Source organism: Typopeltis vanoorti, chromosome 16 (assembly GCF_054136105.1).
Source record: "Typopeltis vanoorti isolate ZY-2024b chromosome 16, IOZ_Tvanoo_1.0, whole genome shotgun sequence".
Lineage (NCBI taxonomy): Eukaryota > Metazoa > Arthropoda > Arachnida > Uropygi > Thelyphonidae > Typopeltis > Typopeltis vanoorti.
This window is the reverse complement of record NC_143564.1, coordinates 34,598,797-34,623,686: the sequence shown is the minus strand read 5'-3', so window position 1 is coordinate 34,623,686 and position 24,890 is coordinate 34,598,797. Positions and strand designations below refer to the sequence as shown.

The 24,890-nt window shown below is 35.2% G+C and overlaps 1 protein-coding gene across 1 annotated transcript in view; it reads right to left on the bottom strand.

The window, feature by feature from the left end:
- Nucleotides 1-10,328: 10,328 nt before the first annotated feature.
- RpL21 (ribosomal protein L21) overlaps nucleotides 10,329-24,890 on the bottom strand; it is a 40,801-nt gene continuing 26,239 nt past the window's right edge. Inside the window, exon 5 of the mRNA XM_090406265.1 lies at nucleotides 10,329-10,476. Coding sequence (XP_090262391.1) covers nucleotides 10,387-10,476 — 90 coding nt within the window. The 3' untranslated portion in view covers nucleotides 10,329-10,386. The remainder of the gene's footprint in view (nucleotides 10,477-24,890) is intronic.

The following is a 24,890-nucleotide window of genomic DNA, read 5'->3' as shown; positions in this document are numbered from 1 at the left end:
GGTTATAACCAATGGTTCTAAATCATACAAAAATTGGTATTGTGCGTGTCTCGTTAACGTGATTTATTCGTGATGACTCATGACGTAATTGTTATGAAAGTTCATTTCTTTGATATTTAATGATCTGATAAAAGTTTTCCAAATTTCTGGTAAAATTAGACCTTGATTCTTGTTTAGGTTTTCAGTTTTACGGACGACTGTAGCTGCTTCTTTGAAGGTTCTTGAATGGTAGTTATCTTCTATGTATGGCATAAGGCTCTTATCCCACTCAATGTGATGGTTAGTAGAGGCAAAGTGGCATGAAAGGCCTGAAATGTCTTATCTGTTATTTCTGACATATCCTATGTGTTCTTTCTCGTTTCGAAGCTTCTAGATGTCTGACCTACGTAACTAATACCACATGAGCAAGGAATATTATATACTCCAGAGTATTTGTAGAATGGGTGAGGATCTTTCGGTGATCTTAAAAATTTCCGAATGGTATTGATTGGTTTGAATGCCACTCTGATCTTGTATGGTTTTAAAAGGTTAGCTAATTTTTTGGAAAGGTTGTTGACAAAAGGAATTGTAATTGTACTGATGTATTGGACGTCATCGATGTGGTATATCAGTAAATAGAATCTTGTTATAGAGTCTTTTAGGGTAACCATTTAAAGAAAGTTCTCTGGATATTGTGGTTAATTCCGTTAGTAGGTCATCCTTGTCTGTTGTATACTGTATAGCTCTTTTCTTGAGACTATGGATAATGTTAAGTTTCTGAGCTATGTGATGAGCTGAGTTGAAATGGAGGTAACGTCCAGTATTTGTAGGTTTTCTATATACAGGTTGATACTATTATTGGATTGTTTCTTTATTAAAATGTCAAGGAATGGCAGTTTTTTATCTTTTTCCATTTCTAATGTGAATTTGATGGTATTGTGGAAACTATTGATTTGGTTGAGGTAATTCATTAGTTTTTCTTTTGTATGATCCCAAATGATAAAGATATCATTTGGGATCATACAAAATATCTACATCATACAATACATCTACATATCTGTACCAAATTTTCGGTTTTGGAAAGATCTGGGTTAAGATTTTTTTCTCTAGATCTTCCATGAATAAGTCAGCACAAGGAGGTGAGAGGGGGCTACCCATAGCTAATCCAGTGAGTTGTTTGTAGATCGTTTCTTGCCAAATGAAATAGAAGTTAAACAGTGATTGAACAAAGTAGTGATGTTTCTTGGGAACAATTTGTCTAAGATGTTGATGACTTCAACCACTGGAATGTTAGTAAACAGATGTGATGTCCAGGCTTGTTATATCCTCTTCAAAAATAGGGATGTTTTTTTATTTTATCTATAAAATGTTTTGAGTTTTTAATATAAGTATCCGAGACGTGAATGTGTTTTTGTAAAATCTTCGCAAGATACTTGGATAGTTGGTAAGTGGGAGAATATATTCCATCAACTATTGGACGTAATGGTATACCTTCTTTTTGAATTTTTGGAAGGCCATACAATCTAGGAGTATAAAACTCAAAACATTTTATAGATAAAATAAAAATCCCTATTTTTGAAGAGGATATACTAGCAAGCCTGGACATCACATCTCTGTTTACTAACATTCCAGTGGTTGAAGTCATCAACATCTTAGACAAATTGTTCCCAAGAAACATCACTACTTTGTTCAATCACTGTTTAACTTCTATTTCATTTGGCAAGAAACGATCTACAAACAACTCACTGGATTAGCTATGGGTAGCCCCCTCTCACCTCCTTGTGCTGACTTATTCATGGAAGATCTAGAGAAAAAAATCTTAACCCAGATCTTTCCAAAACCGAAAATTTGGTACAGATATGTAGATGTATTGTATGATGTAGATATTTTGTATGATCCCAAATGATATCTTTATCATTTGGGATCATACAAAAGAAAAACTAATGAATTACCTCAACCAAATCAATAGTTTCCACAATACCATCAAATTCACATTAGAAATGGAAAAAGATAAAAAACTGCCATTCCTTGACATTTTAATAAAGAAACAATCCAATAATAGTATCAACCTGTATATAGAAAACCTACAAATACTGGACGTTACCTCCATTTCAACTCAGCTCATCACATAGCTCAGAAACTTAACATTATCCATAGTCTCAAGAAAAGAGCTATACAGTATACAACAGACAAGGATGACCTACTAACGGAATTAACCACAATATCCAGAGAACTTTCTTTAAATGGTTACCCTAAAAGACTCTATAACAAGATTCTATTTACTGATATACCACATCGATGACGTCCAATACATCAGTACAATTACAATTCCTTTTGTCAACAACCTTTCCAAAAAATTAGCTAACCTTTTAAAACCATACAAGATCAGAGTGGCATTCAAACCAATCAATACCATTCGGAAATTTTTAAGATCACCGAAAGATCCTCACCCATTCTACAAATACTCTGGAGTATATAATATTCCTTGCTCATGTGGTATTAGTTACGTAGGTCAGACATCTAGAAGCTTCGAAACGAGAAAGAACACATAGGATATGTCAGAAATAACAGATAAGACATTTCAGGCCTTTCATGCCACTTTGCCTCTACTAACCATCACATTGAGTGGGATAAGAGCCTTATGCCATACATAGAAGATAACTACCATTCAAGAACCTTCAAAGAAGCAGCTACAGTCGTCCGTAAAACTGAAAACTTAAACAAGAATCAAGGTCTAATTTTACCAGAAATTTGGAAAACTTTTATCAGATCATTAAATATCAAAGAAATGAACTTTCATAACAATTACGTCATGAGTCATCACGAATAAATCACGTTAACGAGACACGCACAATACCAATTTTTGTATGATTCAGAACCATCGGATATAACCTAGTCTGTAACCTTCATTTTGTGCTTACTGATTTGTATTCCCTGAGGATGCCAATAGAAACAGATTGGCGAAACATGTAGGAGGATAAAAATAAAGCTACTTGATAAAGATTTTATAAAAAAGTGTAAGAGTCTTATGAATAATTGTCAAGAAAAAATTCAACATAAAGAACTGGAGATTGTCCTGCTTTTGAAGTAGATATCCTAGTGGGCAGTCATAGTCCTGCCCATCATGTTCAACTTAATACTGCACTGGAAGTAGTAACAATTGGCTTACCCATGTTACAGTGTATTCAATTTATTTACCATTGGGTGGTGAGTTAAAGGAAATCAATCTTGATAACCTCATCTTGCAATTGCCTGAACCCATACTTCGCATGGGTGACTAATGAGCACAACAATCGGTAGGGTAGTGTTAACATAAATGGATGAGGTATCACTGAACAAATCCTTGAAAATAATGACCTCTCTTTTGAATAATACTCAGTACTTTCTTCCACATTCCTACCTGCTCATATTCTGCAATTGATTATAATCTGCTCTTCTGCCAATTTCCACTGCTCACGGATGTTTAAGAGAGATCTAGGGAAGTGATCATTTTCCTGTTAATTATACAATGTCTTCACATGAACCATGTTCTGACATACTTTTTCCCATCTTGCAAAATTTAATGCTGATAAAGTCAGTGAAGCAGTAAAGTATTTAATGAACTGCATTGTCCAGGCAGGAACAGATTAAATTCCAAAAATATCTTGATTTCCACTCTATCCAAAACTTTGGTGGAATCCAGAAATGCCAGGCAGCCAAAAAAGATCAAATCACAAACTTAATAGCTTTTAACATGCTCAGGCCAATGCATGTTATGTGAGATGTCAGTCAAAAACAATCTTGGATCCAATTTATCTTATCAATTCCTTCTCTAAATCCTTCCTGCAACAACCAGACACCCTGTTTGTCTACCTTAGACCATAATAGATGTGTTGTTGCTAATCCCAAAGCTAACACTTTGGGAGAAAATTTTTCCAGAATTTCATCAACAGCTTGATATCCTCTAAAAATTTTAACATTGAAAGAAAGAGCAGCTGGGTTTTTCTACCAATGGGCTTGAGCCACACAATTGGCCATTTGTTGAGGAACTAAGAAGAGCTCTTTTACTGTCTCACTCCTAGTGCAGTACGGCCTGGTGACATCTATTATGAAATGACAAAACATCTTCCATGGATCTCCTCTTAATATGCAGTATAACAGAATACTTGCAGTTGAAGAGTTTTTTTGGATTCAAGCATGAATCCAAAAGCGAGTGACCAAGATGATAGGTCTGTGAAATGAACCTTATGAGAACAGGTTGAGGATTTGTGGGTTGCAAAAATTGGTTGATAGGCAGAGGAGGAGAGATATGATCGAGACATTCAAATTACTGAAGGGTTTCTATAAAATTCAGAAGATATTTTTGAGAACAGGGCTGGGGGACATCCATGGAAACTGGGCAAAAGTGGTTAGTAAGGGTGTTAGAGCTGGGTTCTTTACTTTTAGAGTGGTGAATGAGTGGAATGGGCTGCCAGAGTCTGTGGTGGATGCTGTGACAGTGAATGAGTTTAAGGCGAGGTATGATAGATACTGTATGAATGTCAAATAGTTGTGATGAATATGATTTGGGGCCTCCCTCGATGAGTCTAAGGACTCCCTGAGTTGCAAATAATAATAATGTCAGTTATTGCTATCCCAAAACCAGGAAAGGATCCAACACAAGCAAATAATTATCAACCTGCTGTCTTTGTAAGATATTAGAGAAAATGATGGTTAATGCCAGACTTCTCCAGTGGCATTTAGAAAACGACCTCTCCAATATGCAATGTGGCTTTCGTAGACATTGTTTAACTTTGGACTATTTAGAAACTTGTATAAGAGGTACATTTTTGAAGCAGGAACGTATAGTTTTTTTCTTTTACATGAAAAAAGCTTATGACAGCCTGGAGATTTGGCATATTAAAAGATCTCTACAACCTATGTTTCAGAGAACACCTTCCTGTATTTATTATTAAAAACTGTCCAAGTGAGCTTTCCTAAGTCAGAATGGGAAGTACTCTATTTCAGCCATATCATCAAGAACAGGGTGTTCCTCAAGGCTGTCATAAGATTGAGCTATCAAAGTTAACTCAATCACTGAACAGCTTCCTCCAATGCGGCAATGATCTATATATATATATGTTTTCAAAATTTACTGAGACTCATAACATGAGGATAATCAAGACTTCAGCAAGCAATTGATTTTGTCTCTCTACAGGCTCAATGATGGGTTCAGGTTTTTAGCAGAAAGTGTGTACACTTCTGTCAAACCCACATCCTGAATTAACAATGAGACAAACTGTTATTCCAGTAGCAACAGAAGCCAAGTTCTTGGGACTCATCTTTGACAGAAAACATACATTCCTTGTCGACCATCAACTAAGAGCATTGAATTTCTTCTATCTTCTACTGAATGGGGTGCAGATCAATTTGCATTGCCTCGTCTTTATCGTGCACATGTTCAAAGCAGGATTATAGGTCTCGAGTCTGGTTGTGTGAGGTGGAATAACCTACAATGAGATCCCATCCATCAAAAGGGTATATGGATAGCTACTAGTGCCTTTTGCTTAGTCTGTCTTTTTGTTGAAACAAATGAACTGGCTCCTCTCTTCCAGAGCATCCTACACGGGATAGTCTCTTTTCTGTGCATTGGGAAACTCAATGTCACACACACATCAGACTACCATATCTCTTCTTGATATGCATGTTAAACTGCAAGCTGTTGGCATGAATGTTGACATTGCCTGCACCAAACATAGCATCCCTCCATGGCAGGTTTGCACTCCATTTGTTTAATGCACACAGAGCAGACAACTCTGATTTCTTGCCCATCTGCACTGATGGTTCAAGAACTGACACCTGTGCATTAAACTATATGTGCTTCGTATAATACTAAGGCAACTGATGTGAAGTCATTAGCTGCTATATACAAGTAGTTCAGTCATGAAGTTACTTCACACAAACTGTTTGCTTGCATTTGGATAAAATCATTAATATAATTTCTTGGCATCTTTATTTCAAAACTACACAGTTTATAACATCAAAGCTAATTGCTCAGTGGTAGGAAGCACTGACAAATTGTCATATTAAACCTGAAATCAAGCATTGGTATTCTAGCTGATGTAGAAACAGAAGAGAAGTTGTTCTTGCTAAGCTCTGCATAGGTCAGTTATCTCGCATTTACTGAGGGGCTGATGTCCCACCTATGTATGAAAAATTAAACATGCGTCTTACCAAATGTCAGTAGTGCCACCACTGCACATGAGAGGAGAATGAAATTTTTACCTATCTAGCGAAGCCATCTATGCTCAGGGAATGTTATTAGACCCAGACAAGTTGCATAGCATTTTTAACTTTTTACAAAGAATCCACTGCAGTTGGTTACTATAACAAAACAATCACTTTTATAGTGATAGTTTTGTTATAGTAAATTTTCTTTAGAACAACCGTGTGCCTAAAAGATAGGACTCCAGAAGTTTTAGTCAAATGTGGTTGCTACTATCAATCTGTGCAGTAATAACCTTGAAGCCAGAAATGAGGCAAAACAGAAGTGTGCAACCATGATTGTAGTTTACTGAAAAGAAATGGTCAGCTGATGCTTTTGTTTTCAGACCCAACAGGAAATAGGGAAATGATAGTTGCCAGTTCAATGGAGCACTGTCCATGGAAATTCCTGTAGAAAAGATACAGAACAAAAACAGTACACCTGCAAGATTTGATGCAAGTCTATAATGTCAGAATTATAAGCCAGATTGCACTTTTCTGGACAGTTGAAAATTTTTAGGAAGGTTTATCAGAAATATACAAGTGGAACCTAAGTGTTCTGGGTTGTCGGAAACATCAAAAACATGCTGTACAGTAATCCCTCGATTAATGCGTCATTTTTTTCGATACCGAAATTCGATTAGTGCGCCTATATACATTTTAAAAATAATGTTACAGATTTTAAAAATTTTCTATCTATACATTTATCACTCACCAGAATGAAATAATTTAGTTACCGATTTAAAACATTTTACAGTTATTTTTAATAGCATACTACACTACTCCCATGTACACTTCCAAATTTTTACCGCCAAAATTATGTCGTCTGCTATGGTATGCCCACAGATTCGACACTTCTGCGCATGTCACAAAAAGGAATCCATTCCGATAATCAATCCGTCTTCTGGGACGAGTTTATTATTACATGTCGAAAAATTAACTTTTATGATCATTGTAGTTTTTAAAGTGGTAACTATTGTGCTTGTATAACAGTTGGGAAATTTTATCTATATATATAAAGCACGTGATTTCGCCTGTTGGCGACCAATTCGTACGTCCATTTCTTTCTCCCCTTCAATAATAACGTCCAAGAGTTAATTAAATCTCATTCTGAAGAATTGAGTGATTCCGACCTGCTAAATTTAGATGGACAGCGGGAAGATCCCGAAGAATATGAAGAAAATTTAACCACTGATAGTCAGCCAAAAGAGATTTCACAGAAACAATTTGAAAATAGTTTTCATACAAAGTTTTTAAGCAGCAATGCTTAGAGGCTAACCCTGATGAAGAGAGAACCAGTAAAATTTGCAGAAGAGGCAATAGGGCCATACCATCGGTTGTATGAAAAAAGAAACAATGCCTGTCAAACTACGTTATCTCAATTCTTTGTTAAGAAGTAAAATAATAAAATTCTGAATGTTTTGTATTTAAGCTTAATGGTTTTCCTTTAAGTAGGCCCTGAGACATACCTTAATTCTTTTATAAAAAAAAAATAAGGTTCAAAAAAGAAATTTGAGGAACGAGTTATACTTTTTCCCATAGGTTGTTTTCGATTAATGCGCCTGTTTTAAAGAACGCATTAGGCGCACTAATCGAGGGATTGCTGTATTTTCCACTGAGAGAAGCCATTCAGTTGTATAACACATTGGATGTTAAGAAGTTCCCGGTTGAGATTGTGGTTTAGGACATATATAAGCCTGATATAATACCAATTTTATATATATGGATGATGTGCAGACTGTAGCAACCAGGGAGGGTAGGTAGTTCAGAACTGGAGAGCAAAATATCTAATCTAAGGCCACTTTACCTCTTTTTTTTATTTGATTTCCCGTAAAATTTATACATGGATAGAGGTTATTTTTCTAGAAAGGCTGATCATACGCATAGCATACCCGAAAGGAGTGAGGCTCTATGGAGAAGAAAAGAATTTCTTCTAAATGTTGAAGTTTGCCAGTGCAGGAATTAATTGAACTTCCCAATGAAACATCCTCAATCCATTTGTAAAGCTTTTGGCAAATAAAGTAGCCAGAGTGGATGATAGTCAAATAATTTGACTACATCCAGAGGAAAGGATTATGACAGAAAGGGAACGTTAGTAAGGATTCTATATATCGAAGGGATCCATAATTTCTGATTAGCGATTGTTATAAGTGTTTGCTATAGTGCAAGTCATATTTAAAGATTATTCAGTTTCTTAGTAAATTATTAAACCTCTGAATTAATGGAATGCCCTTTGGTTGAAATGACTAAGATTTCAATCCTGTCTGAAACGTATAACTTATAACATCTTCACAAGTGAAGATGAATTAGCTAGTCTCAAATATAGATGGTAGAAGTTTTCCTCTCCGAAATTCGTTTTTCATCCTGAAAAACAAATGGCCAAGAATACATGCAATTCAGATATCATTAACTGCCTTGTCAAAGTACAGTATAAGGTTTCTAAAAGGCCAAGATACTTGGTTGTCCAGAGGAAAATAAGCTTAATTGAACAGATTAACTTGTTTGACAATTTCTTTCATCAGCAAATGACTGGTTTTGTAGCTAACAAAATCAGTAATGTGCACACTAGCATTATCTAGTTTTTCCAAAGTACGAACAGTATGGTCACGTATTACGCAGCATAATTGACACGTTTTTAAAAACAATCAAATGCCATTTATTTCAATTTATTATGAAATAAAAGCTAAAATGGAAACAATGACACTACCACATATATAACAGAGAATGATTAATCTCGCATCATTTAGTTTATTGGTTTATCCAAAAGCAGGGCTGTCCAAAACACAGACCGTGGTGTTATTTTGTGTAGCCTGCCTGTAGGTTTGATTTTCAATAGTGAAAAAAAAAAAAAAAAAAAAAAAATTGAATCGAATGAGTATTAGAAATCTATCGCTAATCTCGATGTTGGTAATTTTGTTTGGTGTTTTTACATTACCCATGTTTTTCAAATATTAGATGTACGTTCTTGCACTGTTTTGTTCTAACATGTATGCTCATGGGGAACATGACAACACAATAGTGTTGTTCGTTTGTTCAGTCATCAAGGTTATATCACTGCTTCTCGCCAAATTACTAGATACACGTGATTTATTTCTTTGTTCTTTAGTAATCTACTTCTGCTTAATAAATTTATTACAACTTATCGTCAAACAATCATGCCTAACAAAAGAAAAATTGATGAAAAGCGATTGTATCAAAGCCAATCAGATCCTTTTTATACTAACAGAAGTGAAAACGATTTTTTAAAATTACTACCAATAGAAGTACCCAAAATTGAGGAACTTTGGACTCAAGATGTGCTCAGGAGCACATCTTTGCAAAAGCACTTTTTCAATGATGAAATTCATTAAATCAAAGTACAGATGTTCGTTGACAGATAATTCTCTTGCTAAATTTACTGTGATTGGCAACTACAAGAATTGAAACTGATATAGGTACTTTAGTGTACAAAGCCAAACTACTGCAGAGCTCTCGCTAAAATGAAATAATTGTTTCTTGTCTACTGTTTCAATAAAAATAAAGCAACACGACTTCTTATCAAATTTTCAAAGTGCTTGCTAAACCTAACAGTAGGACTCTCCAAGTAATTTAATATATGTACTGTATTATTCTGGATGTAGCTCTCTGATTACCCTAAGGTTGAACAGTCCTGTCCTAAAGTATACACTAAAATGAACCCAACAAATCCAGTTTAGCAAGTCATGCATTATCTACAAAACACACGATTCAGTGGAACAAAACCAAAGTGTTGCACGAAAGTTTTCTGCTGGAAAGCTATGAAGCACACAAACTAAACCTGAACCTTGTTGTGGTTTCTGATAATTGCAGACAATGGCTATGAAACTTACCAAAAAATTTTACAAATATAGACATTTAAATTAACATGCGTGATTCCAGTAATATTTATGTTGAATTCTTCCTTTGATGTCTCAATTTTCAGAACAATAACCTTTATATTCACCAAGTATATAATAGTGCACAAATAACTAGTTGAATAAAAAAAAAAAAAAAACTTTTTTATCTGGTCATATATTAATATTTATTGAAGTCCTATATTTGAAAAAAAAAAAAATGCACCTGAGAAGGTTGGCAAATACTAAGTTTAACAAAACAGACAGTACAAGTCATCCTCAACTCGGTGCATTCATCAACACAATGTTTATTTATACAGTATTCAAATACAGCTTAGGCAATAAATTCATAGGGAATTGGTTCCAGCACTTGAGGTTCATTTTTCTTGGTTCTAACAAAGTGGGCACCCCTAGGTTGGGCTGGCTGCAAAAAAAAACAACACAAATTGAAATATACACAATTCACATAGTTTATTACAGCAGTTAATTTTTTTAAAAAAGATTCCCCTCCCCACACACAAGCATTTCATAAAACGGCACTGATCTGTAGCATTCTTACTATGCATTTTATTCTAGGTAAACTAAAATCAAGTTTTTGATGGAACACCATTATAATTCAAACTAATCTAAAAGATACTGGCATGGTTGGCCAAGTAGGTTAGTGTATTTGATATCCAACCAAGTGGCTGCTAGTTCAAATCCTGCCATGAGCCTCATCTGTGGCCCGTGGCAGGATTACTTGTCTCATTTACTGGAGGCATGAAGTAGCTCGAAAGAGTTCCATGTTTGGTTTCTAGAGCAGGGTTTCCAGACTATCTAAAAAATAAATTTTTGAAAAATATAAAACTAATTTTTATTTAATAAAAATTAAATAAAGTAGAGCAAAGTAAATATTTTACAAAGGAGCAACCGACAAGGATTTAATAAACCTAATATAATAGAAAGATAATAATAACAGAAAAAGAGATATAAAATTTACAAAGGGACGTCGGAATGATATAAAAGGCCGTGATTGGTGGGTGAAAGGGGCTTTTTTTTATTTTTTTTAAAATTTTTCTGAAGTCTTGGGAGGAGAAGAGTAGGGAGTCCCTCGAGGAGTCGTCCGGGAGATCTTGGGAAGTTTGCTGGTAGGTTACCCCACTGCAAGGGGGGAAGTCAGGAGAGGCTGTATTCGAAAGTACCGATCCATGTGCATGCTGATATGCTGCAACCAGAGCAGTTTCTAACATCACCGAAGAACTATATTACTTTTCCAAAGGAGAGAACTTGCAAGGCGACAACCATCGAATAGTGCCTGATCGCAGGAGGAAGGAGCCAGCAGAACTCACCCATACCCCTCGAAAACCATAGGGCTTTACAAGATACTGAGAGCTAGTAAGTAGATTGCTCTATGCTGATGTCCAAGACTGTAGATAATTGATGCTAGTCCTGTTTAATCAAGTGTAGTATGTAGCAAAGAAGTTAGAGAACCGAGTGTTAGTCTGTATGTGCATAAATGAACGGTACAAGTTTGTATATTGTTTGTGTTAACTAACGCATAGAAAGTGTTACATATAATTTGTCTTAAATTTTATAAAATTGAATGAAAGGCTTTGCAGGCTAAGGACCTTTCACGTGATAAATAAGTTGAGTGTGAGATTTTTTTGGTTTAATGTTTCAAGTGATTAACTTTACTTCATAAATTGTGATTCAAACACATGATATGCCCACTGCTGTTTGTAAACTATTTATCTTAGTTAAAATAAACGTTTTTCGTAAATAGCTTGCCTGATCTTTGTTAACCAATGCAATGTCTCCTAAAAACTAATTGGACCAAGGTAAAGTAACCACCACGACTGTACAATTCAATTGCTTGAGATTAATGAACTAAGGGCTCTTATGTTTGTAAACTATTTGTCTTAGTTAAAATAAATGTTTTGTTTTGTAAATAGCTTGCCTGATCTTTGTTAACCAATGCACTGTCTCCCAAAAACTAATCAGACCTATATGACCAAGGTAAAGTAACCGCCACGACTGTGCAATTCAGTTGCTTGAGATTAATGAACTAAGGGCTCTTATATGTGCTTAGCAGATAAATTCTCATGTTTGTAAAGAATATAAAATTTACAGTCCTTGATAGTGCAGTCGTGAACTAAAATAAATTTTTCAAGGACTACTAAACATGTGCATTAGCAATCTAAATTGAGGATTTACCCTTAACTAGAGGTTTTCCTTATTTTTCGACCATAGCATGTATAAGGGTATATCTTATGATAATGAGGGCGGGGGGGGGGGGGGGTAGTTAAGCAGATTACAAGTAGCCTTAAGGTCAAGTAATAGTAAAACATGAGTTTTAAGATTAGAACATTTACCGATTTAGCTCTACCAAATAACCAACCTTAGCCAGCAAAGGTTGGTCGATTGGTAGAGCCTCTGCTACTAATGGCTCATTTAAGTAAGTTTGAGTGCGGTTAGTACTTGGAAGGGGTCCAATCGTTCGATGCTATTGGCACACTCTCCCTCGATGAGTCTTTCGACTCCCTAGAGGTGTCAAATAATAATAATAATATTTTAGGCAAAGATAGAGATTACTGTCTCCGACGGAATTTAACAAGCTTAAGCAGACACCGATATCGATGTAAGGGGGGGAATTCATTAAAGATAAGAGTAACTAGGAAACAAAGATAATTACAAATGGCGCAGTCTCGATATTGCAAATTAAATAATTAATATTATTTACAAAGGCTTCATTACGTACTGGGAGGACATCATGTTGGAGGTTTAATAGAATATTTACAGCACTAAAAAAGTATTCAAGGAAGCTTAAGGGTCAAAGCTGTATAACTGAGAGGAGACCTCCACATAGAATTTAAAAGAATGCAGAGAACCGACCAGTGCTTCTAACCTAATGTCCAACCCTCACCCTGACTGATTCAGCTAGAGCGGCATGTGGTGAAGTTGTCTAAGAGGATAGAAAAATTAGAACTCCATGATGGACACAGGAAGTTAAAGAGGCAGTGAAGGAAAAGAAGAAAGCATATCAAAAGTTCCTGGCAAATAAGTCAGCTTGTGCTCTTAGAGAATACAGAGACAAATGCAAGAATGCTAAACACTGTGTAAAACTAGCTAAACAAAAGTCATGGGAGGACTTTGGCAAAAATATAGAAAATAAATATCAAGAAGGTGGCAAAATATTCTGGACGTTGTTGAAGCTTAGGAATGGAGGAAAGAGTGCTGTAAAAGGAGTTAGAGATGATAAAGGTGACATAAAAACTGGAATAAAAGATATCCTTGAAGTATGGAGAAATTACTTTGAAAAAGTGCTAAATGAAACAAGCAGTGATGACAGCACAGTGGTAAAAAACACTCACCAGGCATGCAGTCAGGAATACTTATCCATACTTGAAGTAGAAAAAGCCATCAAAGGCTTAAAATGTGGAAAGGCAGCAGGAGAAGATAATTTTCGACCAGAAATGCTGAAGTATGGTGTATAAAAGTCTTACAGTGGCTGCACTGCATAGTTCAGAAAGCCTGAACACAAGGACAAATTCCCGATGATTGGAGTAGAGCTCTCATAGTACCATATATAAAAAGGGAAATAAAACTGAATGTGAGAATTACAAAGGTATTTCCCTACTGAGTGTTCCTGGCAAGATCTATGCAAGTATACTTGAGAAACGATTGAGAAGAATTGTGGAAGAAAAGCTGGATTCAGGCCAAATAGAGGCTTTCAGGATCAGATCTTCACTTTACGACAAATAGTCGAGAAAGCATGGGAACATAACAAAGATCTGTATTTAAGTTTTGTCGATTTGGAAAAGGCATATGACAAGGTGCCAAGAGTGAAGCTATTCAGCATGCTACAGTTATATGGTGTCATTGAGGCATTATATCAAGCAATACTTAGTCTTCATTTGAGTTGTAATTCAGCAGTTAGAATTGAAGGAAGTACAGGAAAATGGTTTAATGTTAAATCTGGTGTGAGACAAGGATGGACATTATCCCCTCTGTTATTCATTATCTATATGGATCACATTATGAAGGAAAGTGGTATTAAACATGATATCAAAATTGGAGATGTTAATGTCAGCTCTTTGCTGTATGCAGACGATGTTATACTTCTAAATAAATCTGCTACTAGTCTGCAAGATTCACTGACTAAATTGAATACCCGTTGAAATAGATATGGTATGAAGGTCAGCAATAAAAAGACAAAGACAATGAAAATAAGCAGAATCATTGAAAATGTCAACTGTTTTGTGAATGGATAATCTGTGGAACAAGTAAAACATTTCAGCTACTTAGGCACAATTTTTAGTGAAGATGGTAAATTAAATATAGAAATAGACAACAGAATCAGCAAAGCTGGGTATGGTGGGAAGTCAATTGAATAAATTCGTATAGAATAAGAGAGAAATTAGTCGAAACACTAAATTAGCTGTATACAAGACAGTGTTCAAACCAGTTTTAACTTATGGATCTGAGAGCTGGGTCAGAAGTAAAACACTTGACCAAAGACTAGAGACCGCAGATATGAGAGTCCTAAGAAAGACTACAGTTGTGAACAGATAGCATCACAATGGCAATATCATATTAAAAACGAGGATATTCGGAAAGTACTTGACATTGTCAGCATCCAGGAATGCGTTAGCAGAGCTAATCTCAGGTGGTATGGTCACTTAAACAGAATGAGCGAAGAAAGATTAGCAAAACAAGTGTTCTCTGCCAGGTTGGCAGTAAAACGACCCAGAGGAAGACCAAGATATAGGTGGATTGATACAGTACAAAGTGCCTTAGACTATAGAAATATAAGATCTGATAATGTCGGAGTCTTGACAAGTAACAGACTGATTTGGAGTAAAATTGTAGATAGGAAGTTAGTAATGTAATTTTTTTCATGTAGTACTATCATATCCTTTACACCCCTTGAGGGTACATGGCAGGAATTTGATGATGAGAAAGTATTAAAAAATAATTTTAATAATTTACAATATTTCGTCTGTCACTGAGACACAGAGATTACAAATAACTCTTGTAACACACATACAAAGACAACACAATACTAAATGAAACGTGGATAACTCTAAAGTCCTGTCTAGGTGGTGCACCCTCTATGGGTGTTTGTAGGTGGTCTAGGATGTAAAGTGAGACCTGACATTTATTGTTTCCTTTTCCTCAATTTTGGGAAAGTTTATGCATCCATATTTATTTAAATTCAATTGATTTCTGAGTGCCGCTACAGATTCTGAAAACTGTCTCTCCTTTTTGAATTTACTATGGTGGAGCATGGTAGTTTTCTTCCAGGAGATCCTGTGGGTCATATCCAATACATGGTCTGCAATGCCAGATTGACCCGTGATTGCAGATTTGTGTTCCAAACAGAAGGTCGCTCATCTACCTGTCTGTGAAGTAAACCAGCTTGCTGGAACAGGGTACTTTATATACTCCAGGCACCGAGAAAGGAGGGAGCCGATCTTTGGTAGAACGGATAAGCAAGTTTCCAGTGGGGCTTAAAAGCTGTTTAGAGGTGCTTTTTTAAAGACCTGGCTGTTTTTTCTGATGTGCCACAGATGTAGGGGGATCATGATGGCATTTCTGAAATCCCTCTGAAGCGATCTTTCTGGCTACGATATGTAGATGATGTGTTCTCTATTTGGATTCATGGCCCAGACAAAGACTCTTTCCTCAGTCACCTCAATAGTCTACATCCAAGAATCCAGTTTACAATGGAAAAGGAAAATAACAATAGTTTACCCTTCCTAGATACCTTAGTAACACACCTTCCTAATGGTAACCTTTCTTTCACTGTATATAGAAAACCCACTTAGACAGGCAGATACAAACTTTCCCACCACCACCCTTCTCAACAATATGGCATTATTAAAACTCTAACCAATGGAGCCCATAATCTGCTCCAGTGGAACCTCTCTTTCAACCACATACAACACCTTCCTTTCCAATGGCCACAGTAATTGTAGAATTTAAAAAATGAGCAGCTCCTCCCCCATTACTCAGCCATCGCTTTGCATCAGTTTTCTAGTGATGAAGAGTGCAAGGATTTCAAACATGCCATCACCATCCCCTACATCCATGGCACATCAGAAAAAATAGCCAGGTCTTTTAAAACAAGTACAACCTCTACAAAGTTTTTTAGCCCCACTGGAAACTTGCTACCCTTATCTGTTCTACCAAAGATCAGCTCCCTCCTCTCTGTGCCTGGAGTATATAAAGTACACTGTTCCTGAAAGCTGGCTTTTCAGACAGACAGGCAGAGCAGTGACCATCCATTTAGTAGAACACAAATCATACATCAGCACGAATGATCAACCTGGCCTTGCAGACCATGTATTGGATACAACCCACAGGATCTCTTGGGGGGAAAAAACCACCATGTTCCACCATAGTAAATTCAGAAAGAAAAGGCTGTTTTTAGAATCTGTGGCTGCAGTCAGAAATCAACCGAATTTAAATAACTATGAATGCATAGAACTTTCCAAATTTTGAGAACCAATAATTATCAGAGGTCCCACTTTACATCCTAGGCCACCTACAAATGTCCATAGAGGGTGCACCACCTAGATAATACCTTAGAGTCACCCATGTGTTTCATTTAGTATTGTGTTGTCTTTGTGTATGTGACACAAGTTATTTGTAATCCCTGAAGATATCCCATTTACTAAGGCAAATTATTGGAAGCATTAAAATAATTTTTTAATCCTTCTCTAGTGCTGTAAATATTCCATTAAACTTCCAACATATCTTTTCATCAAGTTTAAGATACAGGTGCAGGCCGATCTTGGTTCATATTCATCACCTGTATAGATTACATTAAGTAATGTGGTATTAAACCTGATTCAGATTTTCATAGATATTTAATGCAATTGCAAATTTGATATGGAAATCAATAATAAAAGATAATGAAAATAAGCAAGAATATAATACAACTGCAATATCCATGGAGAACCTGCAGAATAAGTGAAATATTGACTAAATATCTAACATCTAACCTTCCTCAAAAAACTTTCCTGTGCTTCCTATACTACAGCCAGTGGTATTAATATCTAACATCTAACCTTCCTCAAAAAACTTTCCTGTGCTTCCTATACTACAGCCAGTGGTATTAACTAGTAGCAGGCATCTAAATTATTAAACAAAAGAGCAACGATATATAAAAAAAAGGTTCCCTTTTTACAGCTTCTTTTGTATTAACAAACTTTCACAGTCAATGTTTAGAATGAACATTTCCACACTTCATTTCACAACAAACCATTAACTACTTTTTTTTTTATCCACCATGTAATTATTGTAAAAGCAAATTCTTTTAATAATATTTGAAGATCACTAAAAAAATAATTATTTTCAGAGAAAAGAAATGGTTTTTCTTCACTTTTCTCACATCATGGGAGAAGAAACGTCTGACCTTAGCTTTGTGTACTGATGGACGTGCCATATCATACAACTTCAATTATAACCAAATCTGCACAGTGTAGGAGGAATGTGTTTGTTTCAGGATATATTAGAAACCAATAATTTAGGATAATCCTATATTTGGGTGGTATGTTTAAATTACTAAAATGTGTAAATATGTGAACCAACAAAATGATTGGCAAATATAAAACAGGTGTGAACAGAAATATTTTCCATAGAAAACAATTCATCGAAATCTACATACTCTGTAGATTATATAACCATGTAAACACACAAAAATGTAATAGAAGTTATAAGAAAACTGTTATTTGAAAAACATTCACAAAATTAGAATAATTTTTACGTGGTTCAAAATATTAGAATATTGCACATTTTTTTTATTGGTTTTGAAGAGAGCAGAGAAATAGCATATATTTTAGTAGCTGGGACTGGCTCGTGTGTGAAGAATCATTTGTGTATGGATTTCAGTTAATTATTTGCTAAACATGGGTCAAACAAGTGACATATCGGAAGCTAAGATTAGTATGCCGTCTCTACACAAAGAAGACCAAGCTCAAGAGCTAAGAAACTGAATATTATCAAGCAAGCATGAGTAGAGTATTGAGACAGTAATCTAATAACTGGAGTTTTCAAAATAATTGCTGCAATAGCGGTCGAAATGTAATAACTACAATAAGAGATCAGAGGAAATTGAAGAAAAACCACTTCTTAAGTATAAGGCATTTTCACAGGCGATGGAAAAAACTAGGTGTGAATGTGTCTAAATCTACGACTGAGACGACTTCACGAATTGGATTTTAAATCACATATGCCTAAGATGAAGCTGTTTATGACTTCCAAGCAAAAGGCAGCTCAAGTGCAATGGTGTAAGCAAACATTGTTGTGGGGTCATGAGGACTGGAAAAAGTACTTTTTGGCAATGAAAGTATATTTTATGTGTCCCATGGTCATCAAGTGATAGTGTTTGGCATCTTAAGCAGGAAGCATTTGATAAAGAATGCATGAAACATTTGGTGAAATTTACAACCTCTGCTGTGGTATGGGGTTGTATGACTGCAGAAGGTCCAAGGTAGGCTATGTATTGTGTACCAAGAAATTCTTGAGCACTTTATGTTATTGGCATCAGAAGATTTATGTAATAGCGATTTCCTTTTTCAGCAAGATTCAACTTCTTGTCACACTTCCAAGATGGCTCAAAGAAAGGCAAATCAATGTAATTCCTTGGCCAGCAAACTCACCACATTTAAATCCCATTGAGAATTTGTGGCAAATTATGAAGAAACTTCAAGTTGCCCCAAGAAACTGAAATGAACTTGTTTCTAGTCTGCAGGCCATGCTTTGATAAAAAAAAAAAAAAAAAAGACTGTTAACTGCTAGTAAATAATATGCCCAACCGTTTACGAACGGTCATAAAAGCTAAGGGGGATGCAACAAAGTCTAATTATCATGTTGTTTCCCTTTGACTGTAATTTTTGTGCATTTATTTTCGCATTATTCTAATATTATGAACGACATTAAAAATTATTTTAATTTTGTGAATGTTTTCAAATAACAGTTTTCCTATCATTTATATTACATTTTTATGTGTTTATGTGGTTATATAATTTACAAAGTACATAGATTTAGATTATGCTAATTCATATTTGGTAATAATTATTTTCTGTGCAATAAATTAGAATTGCAAATCATTCAACACATTTTCTTTATAACTTTTTTTTTATTTGGAGGTGTAATACTACAACCGTAACTTGTGGCATTATATGTTTACTATCATCATCATCATCAAATTCCTGCCATGTACTCTCAAGGGGTGTACAGGATATGATAGTACTACATGAAAAAAATTACATCATTACTAACTTCCTATCTACAATTTTCCTCCAAATCAGTCTGTTACTTGTCAAGACTCCAACATTATCAGATCTTATATTTCTATCATCTAAGGCACTTTGTACCGTATCAATCCACCTATATATTGGTCTTCCTCTGGGTCGTTTTGCTGCCAACCTGGCAGAGAACACTTGTTTGGCTAATCTTTCTTCGCCCATTCTGTTTAAGTGACCATACCACCTGAGATTAGCTCTGCTAACACATTCCTGGATGCTGACAATGTCAAGTTCTTTCCGAATATCCTCGTTTTTAATATGATATTGCCATTGATGCCATCTGTTCACACCTATAATCTTTCTCAGGACTCTCATATCTGCGGTCTCTAGTCTTTGGTCAAGTGTTTTACTTTTGACCCAGCTCTCAGATCCATAAGTTAAAACTAGTTTGAACACTGTCTTGTATACAGCTAATTTAGTGTTTCGACTAATTTCTCTCTTATTCCATACGAATTTATTCAATTGACTTCCTACCATACCAACTTTGCTGATTCTGTTGTCTATTTCTATATTTAATTTATCATCATCATCATCAAATTCCTGCCATGTACCCTCAAGGGGTGTACAGGATATGATAGTACTATATGAAAAATTTACATCATTACTAACTTCCTATCTACAATTTTCCTCCAAATCAGTCTGTTACTTGTCAAGACTCCAACATTATCAGATCTTATATTTCTATCGTCTAAGGCACTTTGTACCGTATCAATCCACCTATATATTGGTCTTCCTCTGGGTCGTTTTGCTGCCAACCTGGCAGAGAACACTTGTTTGGCTAATCTTTCTTCGCCCATTCTGTTTAAGTGACCATACCATCTGAGATTAGCTCTGCTAACGCATTCCTGGATGCTGACAATGTCAAGTTCTTTCCTAATATCCTCATTTTTAATATGATATTGCCATTGATGCCATCTGTTCACGCCTCTAATCTTTCTCAGGACTGTCATATCTGCGGTCTCTAGTCTTTGGTCAAGTGTTTTACTTCTGACCCAGCTCTCATATCCATAAGTTAAAATTGGTTTGAACACAGTCTGTATACAGCTAATTTAGTGTTCCGATTAATTTCTTTCTTATTCCATATGAATTTATTCAACTGACTTCCCACGATACCAGCTTTGCTGATTCTGTTGTCTATTTCTATATTTAGTTTACCATCTTCAGTAAAAATTGTGCCTAAGTAGCTGAAATGTTTTACTTGTTCCACAGGTTCTCCATTCACAACACAGTTGACATTTTCAATGATTCTGCCTATTTTCATTGTCTTTTTATTGCTGACATTCATACCATATCTATTTCAACGGCTATTCAATTTAGTCAGAGAATCTTGCAGACTTGTAGCGGATTTATTTAGAAGTATAACATCATCTGCATAAAGCAGAGAGCTGACATTAATATCTCCAATTTTGATATCATGTTTAATACCACTTTCCTTCATAATGTGATCCATATAGATAATGAATAACAGAGGGGATAATGTACATCCTTGTCTCACACCAGATTTAACATTAAACCATCTTCCTGTACTTCCTTCAATTCTAACTGCTGACTCACAACTCAAATAAAGACTAAGTATTGCTTGATATAATGCCCCATTGACACCATATAACTGCAGCGTATTGAATAGATTCTCTCTTGGCACCTTGTCATATGCCTTTTCCAAATCGACAAAACTTAAATACAGATCTTTGTTATATTCCCATGCTTTCTCGACTATTTGTCGTAAAGTGAAGATCTGACCCTGACATCCTCTATTTGGTCTGAATCCAGCTTGTTCTTCACCAAGCTTTTCTTCCACAATTCTTCTCAATTGTTTCTCAAGTATACTTGCATAGATCTTGCCAGGAACACTCAGTAGGGAAATACTTTTGTAATTCTTACATTCAGTTTTATTTCCCTTTTTATATATGGGTACTACGAGAGCTCTACTCCAATCATCGGGAATTCGTCCCTCTGTCCAGGCTTTCTGAACTATGCAGTGCAGCCACTGTAAGACTTTTATACCACCATACTTCAGCATTTCTGGTCGAATATCATCTTCTCCTGCTGCCTTTCCACATTTCAAGCTTCTGATGGCTTTTTCTACTTCAAGTATGGATATGTATTCCTGACTGCATGCCTGGTCAGTGTTTTTTACCACTGTGCTGTCATCACTGCTTGTTTCATTTAGCAGTTTTTCAAAGTAATTACTCCATACTTTAAGGATATCTTTTTCTACCGTTTTCATGTCACCTTTATCATCTCTAACTCCTTTTACAGCAGCACTCTTTCCTCCATTCCTAAGCTTCTTCAACAACCTCCAGAATATTTTGCCACCTTCTTGATATTTATTTTCTATATTCTTGCCAAAGTCCTCCCATGACTTTTGTTTAGCTGGTTTTACACATTTTGTTTAGCATTCTTGCATTTGTCTCTGTATTCTCTAAGAGCACAAGCTGACTTACAACTCAAATAAAGACTAAGTATTGCTTTATATAATGCCTCATTGACACCACATAACTGTAGCATGCTGAATAGCTTCACTCTTGGCACCTTGTCATATGCCTTTTCCAAATCGACAAAACTTAAATGCCAGGAACTTTTGATGTGCTTTCTTCTTTTCCTTCACTACCTCTTTAACTTCCTGTGTCCACCATGGAGTTCTAATTTTTCTGTCCTTGTTGACAACTTCACCACATGCCTTTCTAGCTGAATCAATCAGGGCTTTCTTCAAGGCTTGCCACTGAATCTCCAAGGTTTGATTCCTGTTCTCAAACTCTTTCATTTTTTTTTCAATAAGCTTTGTGTATTTTAGTCTACACTTCACATCTGAGAGCTGCTCAACTTTTATTCGCTTTAAAACTTTCTTACATGTTATTCTTTTCAATATGAAATTCAATTTTATCCTGTTCAAGACTAAATAGTGATCACTTCCAATTTCAAATCCTCTGTCAATCCTCATCCAAATTATTCACTTATTTGAGAATTCTAACTTCATGAATTTTTCTTTTTGTCAGCAGCTCTTCAATCTTATCAATAATGGATATCTTACATATCCTAATATTTTATTGGAGAAAACCAGACACCGTTGCCTTCTTATAAAATATAGGATTCATTATTATTCAGGAATAGATGTATTTCTAATCAATGCATCTGCACTTTCAAACAATGGAATGAAAATGTCCCTGTACAGTGAAAAACAACGCAACAGACACCATACTGTGGATACAAAAAAAGTATTGCTAAATGCACTAAATCCTTTGCCACAAGGTGCCACATTGCATGTGTTGTTGTTATTAGCACTGATGAAAGATAAATCATTTTTTCATATATTAGATCAGTGATTCTCAACCACTGTGCCACGAGATTTTTTAAGTGTGCCGCCACTGCGAATACCCATACATAAGCGGCGTCAGACAAGTGGTTCAATCAGTTCTACCTTCCTAGCGGGGACTGGCTGAACCAATGTGCATGGCTATTATAGTTCTGGCTACTGGCTAACAAAGCTACATATTAGTTTAGTCTACTAGTCGCCCGCTTGATGTGTGCATATGGTTAGTTACAACTTATATATTCGTTTTCGTACGTGCAATACCACAATATTGTGTAGTCAAACTTAATTAAAACGGATTCAAAGACTATATATAATATGTCGTTTTTAATAATTTTTTGACAAAATTATTTTTATTTTCAATGAACTCCCTAAAATGGATAAATGGATAAAAAAAAGAAAGCTTAACAACGATAATGATGATGCTAGCGATCATGCTAACGAGCCCAGTACAAGTAAAGATGTTTCCTCCGCCAAAAAATGTAATGTTCATCGTAAGTATAATGATGACTTCTTAAAATTTGGATTTACACCTACAATGGAAAATGATAAAACTGTTCCCGAGTGTGTGGTATGTAGTTGTAAATTATCAAACAGTGCTATGGTTCCGAGCAAGCTCCAACATCACCTGCTCACTAATCATCCTTCGCTAGCATCAAAAGAGAAAGCCTACTTTCAAAATTCATTATCTGCAAGATCCAAACAATTAAAGATTTTTAAAAAGCAACTTAGTGTGTCTGAAAAAGTTCAGATAGCTTCTTATGAAGTGGCTGAATTAATTGCTCTCAAATTAACATCTCATAATTTGGCTGAAGAAATTATATTACCTGCTTGTCGTAAAATTGTAAAAAGAATGTCGGTGAATCAGCAGAAATTGATGTTTGTAAAATACCACTTTCAAATGACACAATTCATCGCAGAATTATAGACTTGTTCCGAAATATTGAAGAAAATACTGCTAAAACTCTTGCAAATTCAAATTTTGCTTTACAAATCGACGAAACAACTGATATTATGGGAAAAGCACACTTAATTACATTTGTTTGATTCATTCATGAAAATGATATAATTAACCAATTTTTATGTTGTCGTGAATTATCTGATTTCACAACAGGAAAACATATTTTCGATGAAATTAATTCTTATTTACAAGAAATTAAAATTTTGCGGAATTTGTGCATTAGCATTTGTACAGATGGTGCTCTGGCTATGACAGGATCTATAAAAGGATTTGGAGCACATGTAAGAGAACATAATGCAGATATATTAGTTACCCATTGTTTTTTGCATCGGGAAACATTCATTACAAAACAATTACCATCAGAATTGAAAGTAGTGCTGGAACAAGGTGTTGAAATGATTAATTATATAAAATCAAGACCATTAAAGTCGCCTGTCTAGTCAATTATGCCAGGCTATGGAGTCTAAATACGACTCATTGTTACTACACACAGAAGTCAGGTGGTTATCCAGAGGGAAAGTTTTGTCTCACGTGCTTGAATTAAAAAACGAGATAAAGATATTTTTTGAACAAGATAATAATTGTTGGTTTGTTGGATGACAAAATATGGTGTGCTAAGGCTTACTTATCTGATATTTTTGTTATTTTTAATAACATAAATACGAGTTTGCAAGGACCGAAAGAAAATATTTTAAACTCAACCGATAAATTGTTGGGATTTCAAAAAAAAATTACTTTATGGAAGAATAAAGCACAAGAAGGTAGTTTAGAAAAGTTTGAGTCAGTTCCAAAAGATTGTTATAAAATAATTCATAAAATAGTTATTGATCATTTGACAATACTAGAGCAAAAAATTGTTCATTACTTTCCAAATTTAGAAATAAAAAAATTTGATTGGATTCGGAATCCATTTGTGATAAACGACACATCAGTGTGTGTGAACTAACTTTGAAAGAGGAAGAAGAACTGATTTCTGCGTGTAATAAACGAGATTTAATTTAAAAACATTCAGAAGAATCAATTAATTTGTTCTGGATTAATCTTAGATACGATTATCCAACAATATCACAAAAAGCTTTAAGTGTGTTATTACAATTTTCCACATCTTATTTGTGCGAATTCAGATTTTCGGCTTTGACCGATATAAAAATGAAAAAAAGATCCAGACTTTTAAATCTGGATCACGAAATGAGAGTAACATTATCATTTATACGCCCAAATATAAATGAAGTTATCAAAAAAAAACATGCAAAAAAAAAATCGCATTAAATGTA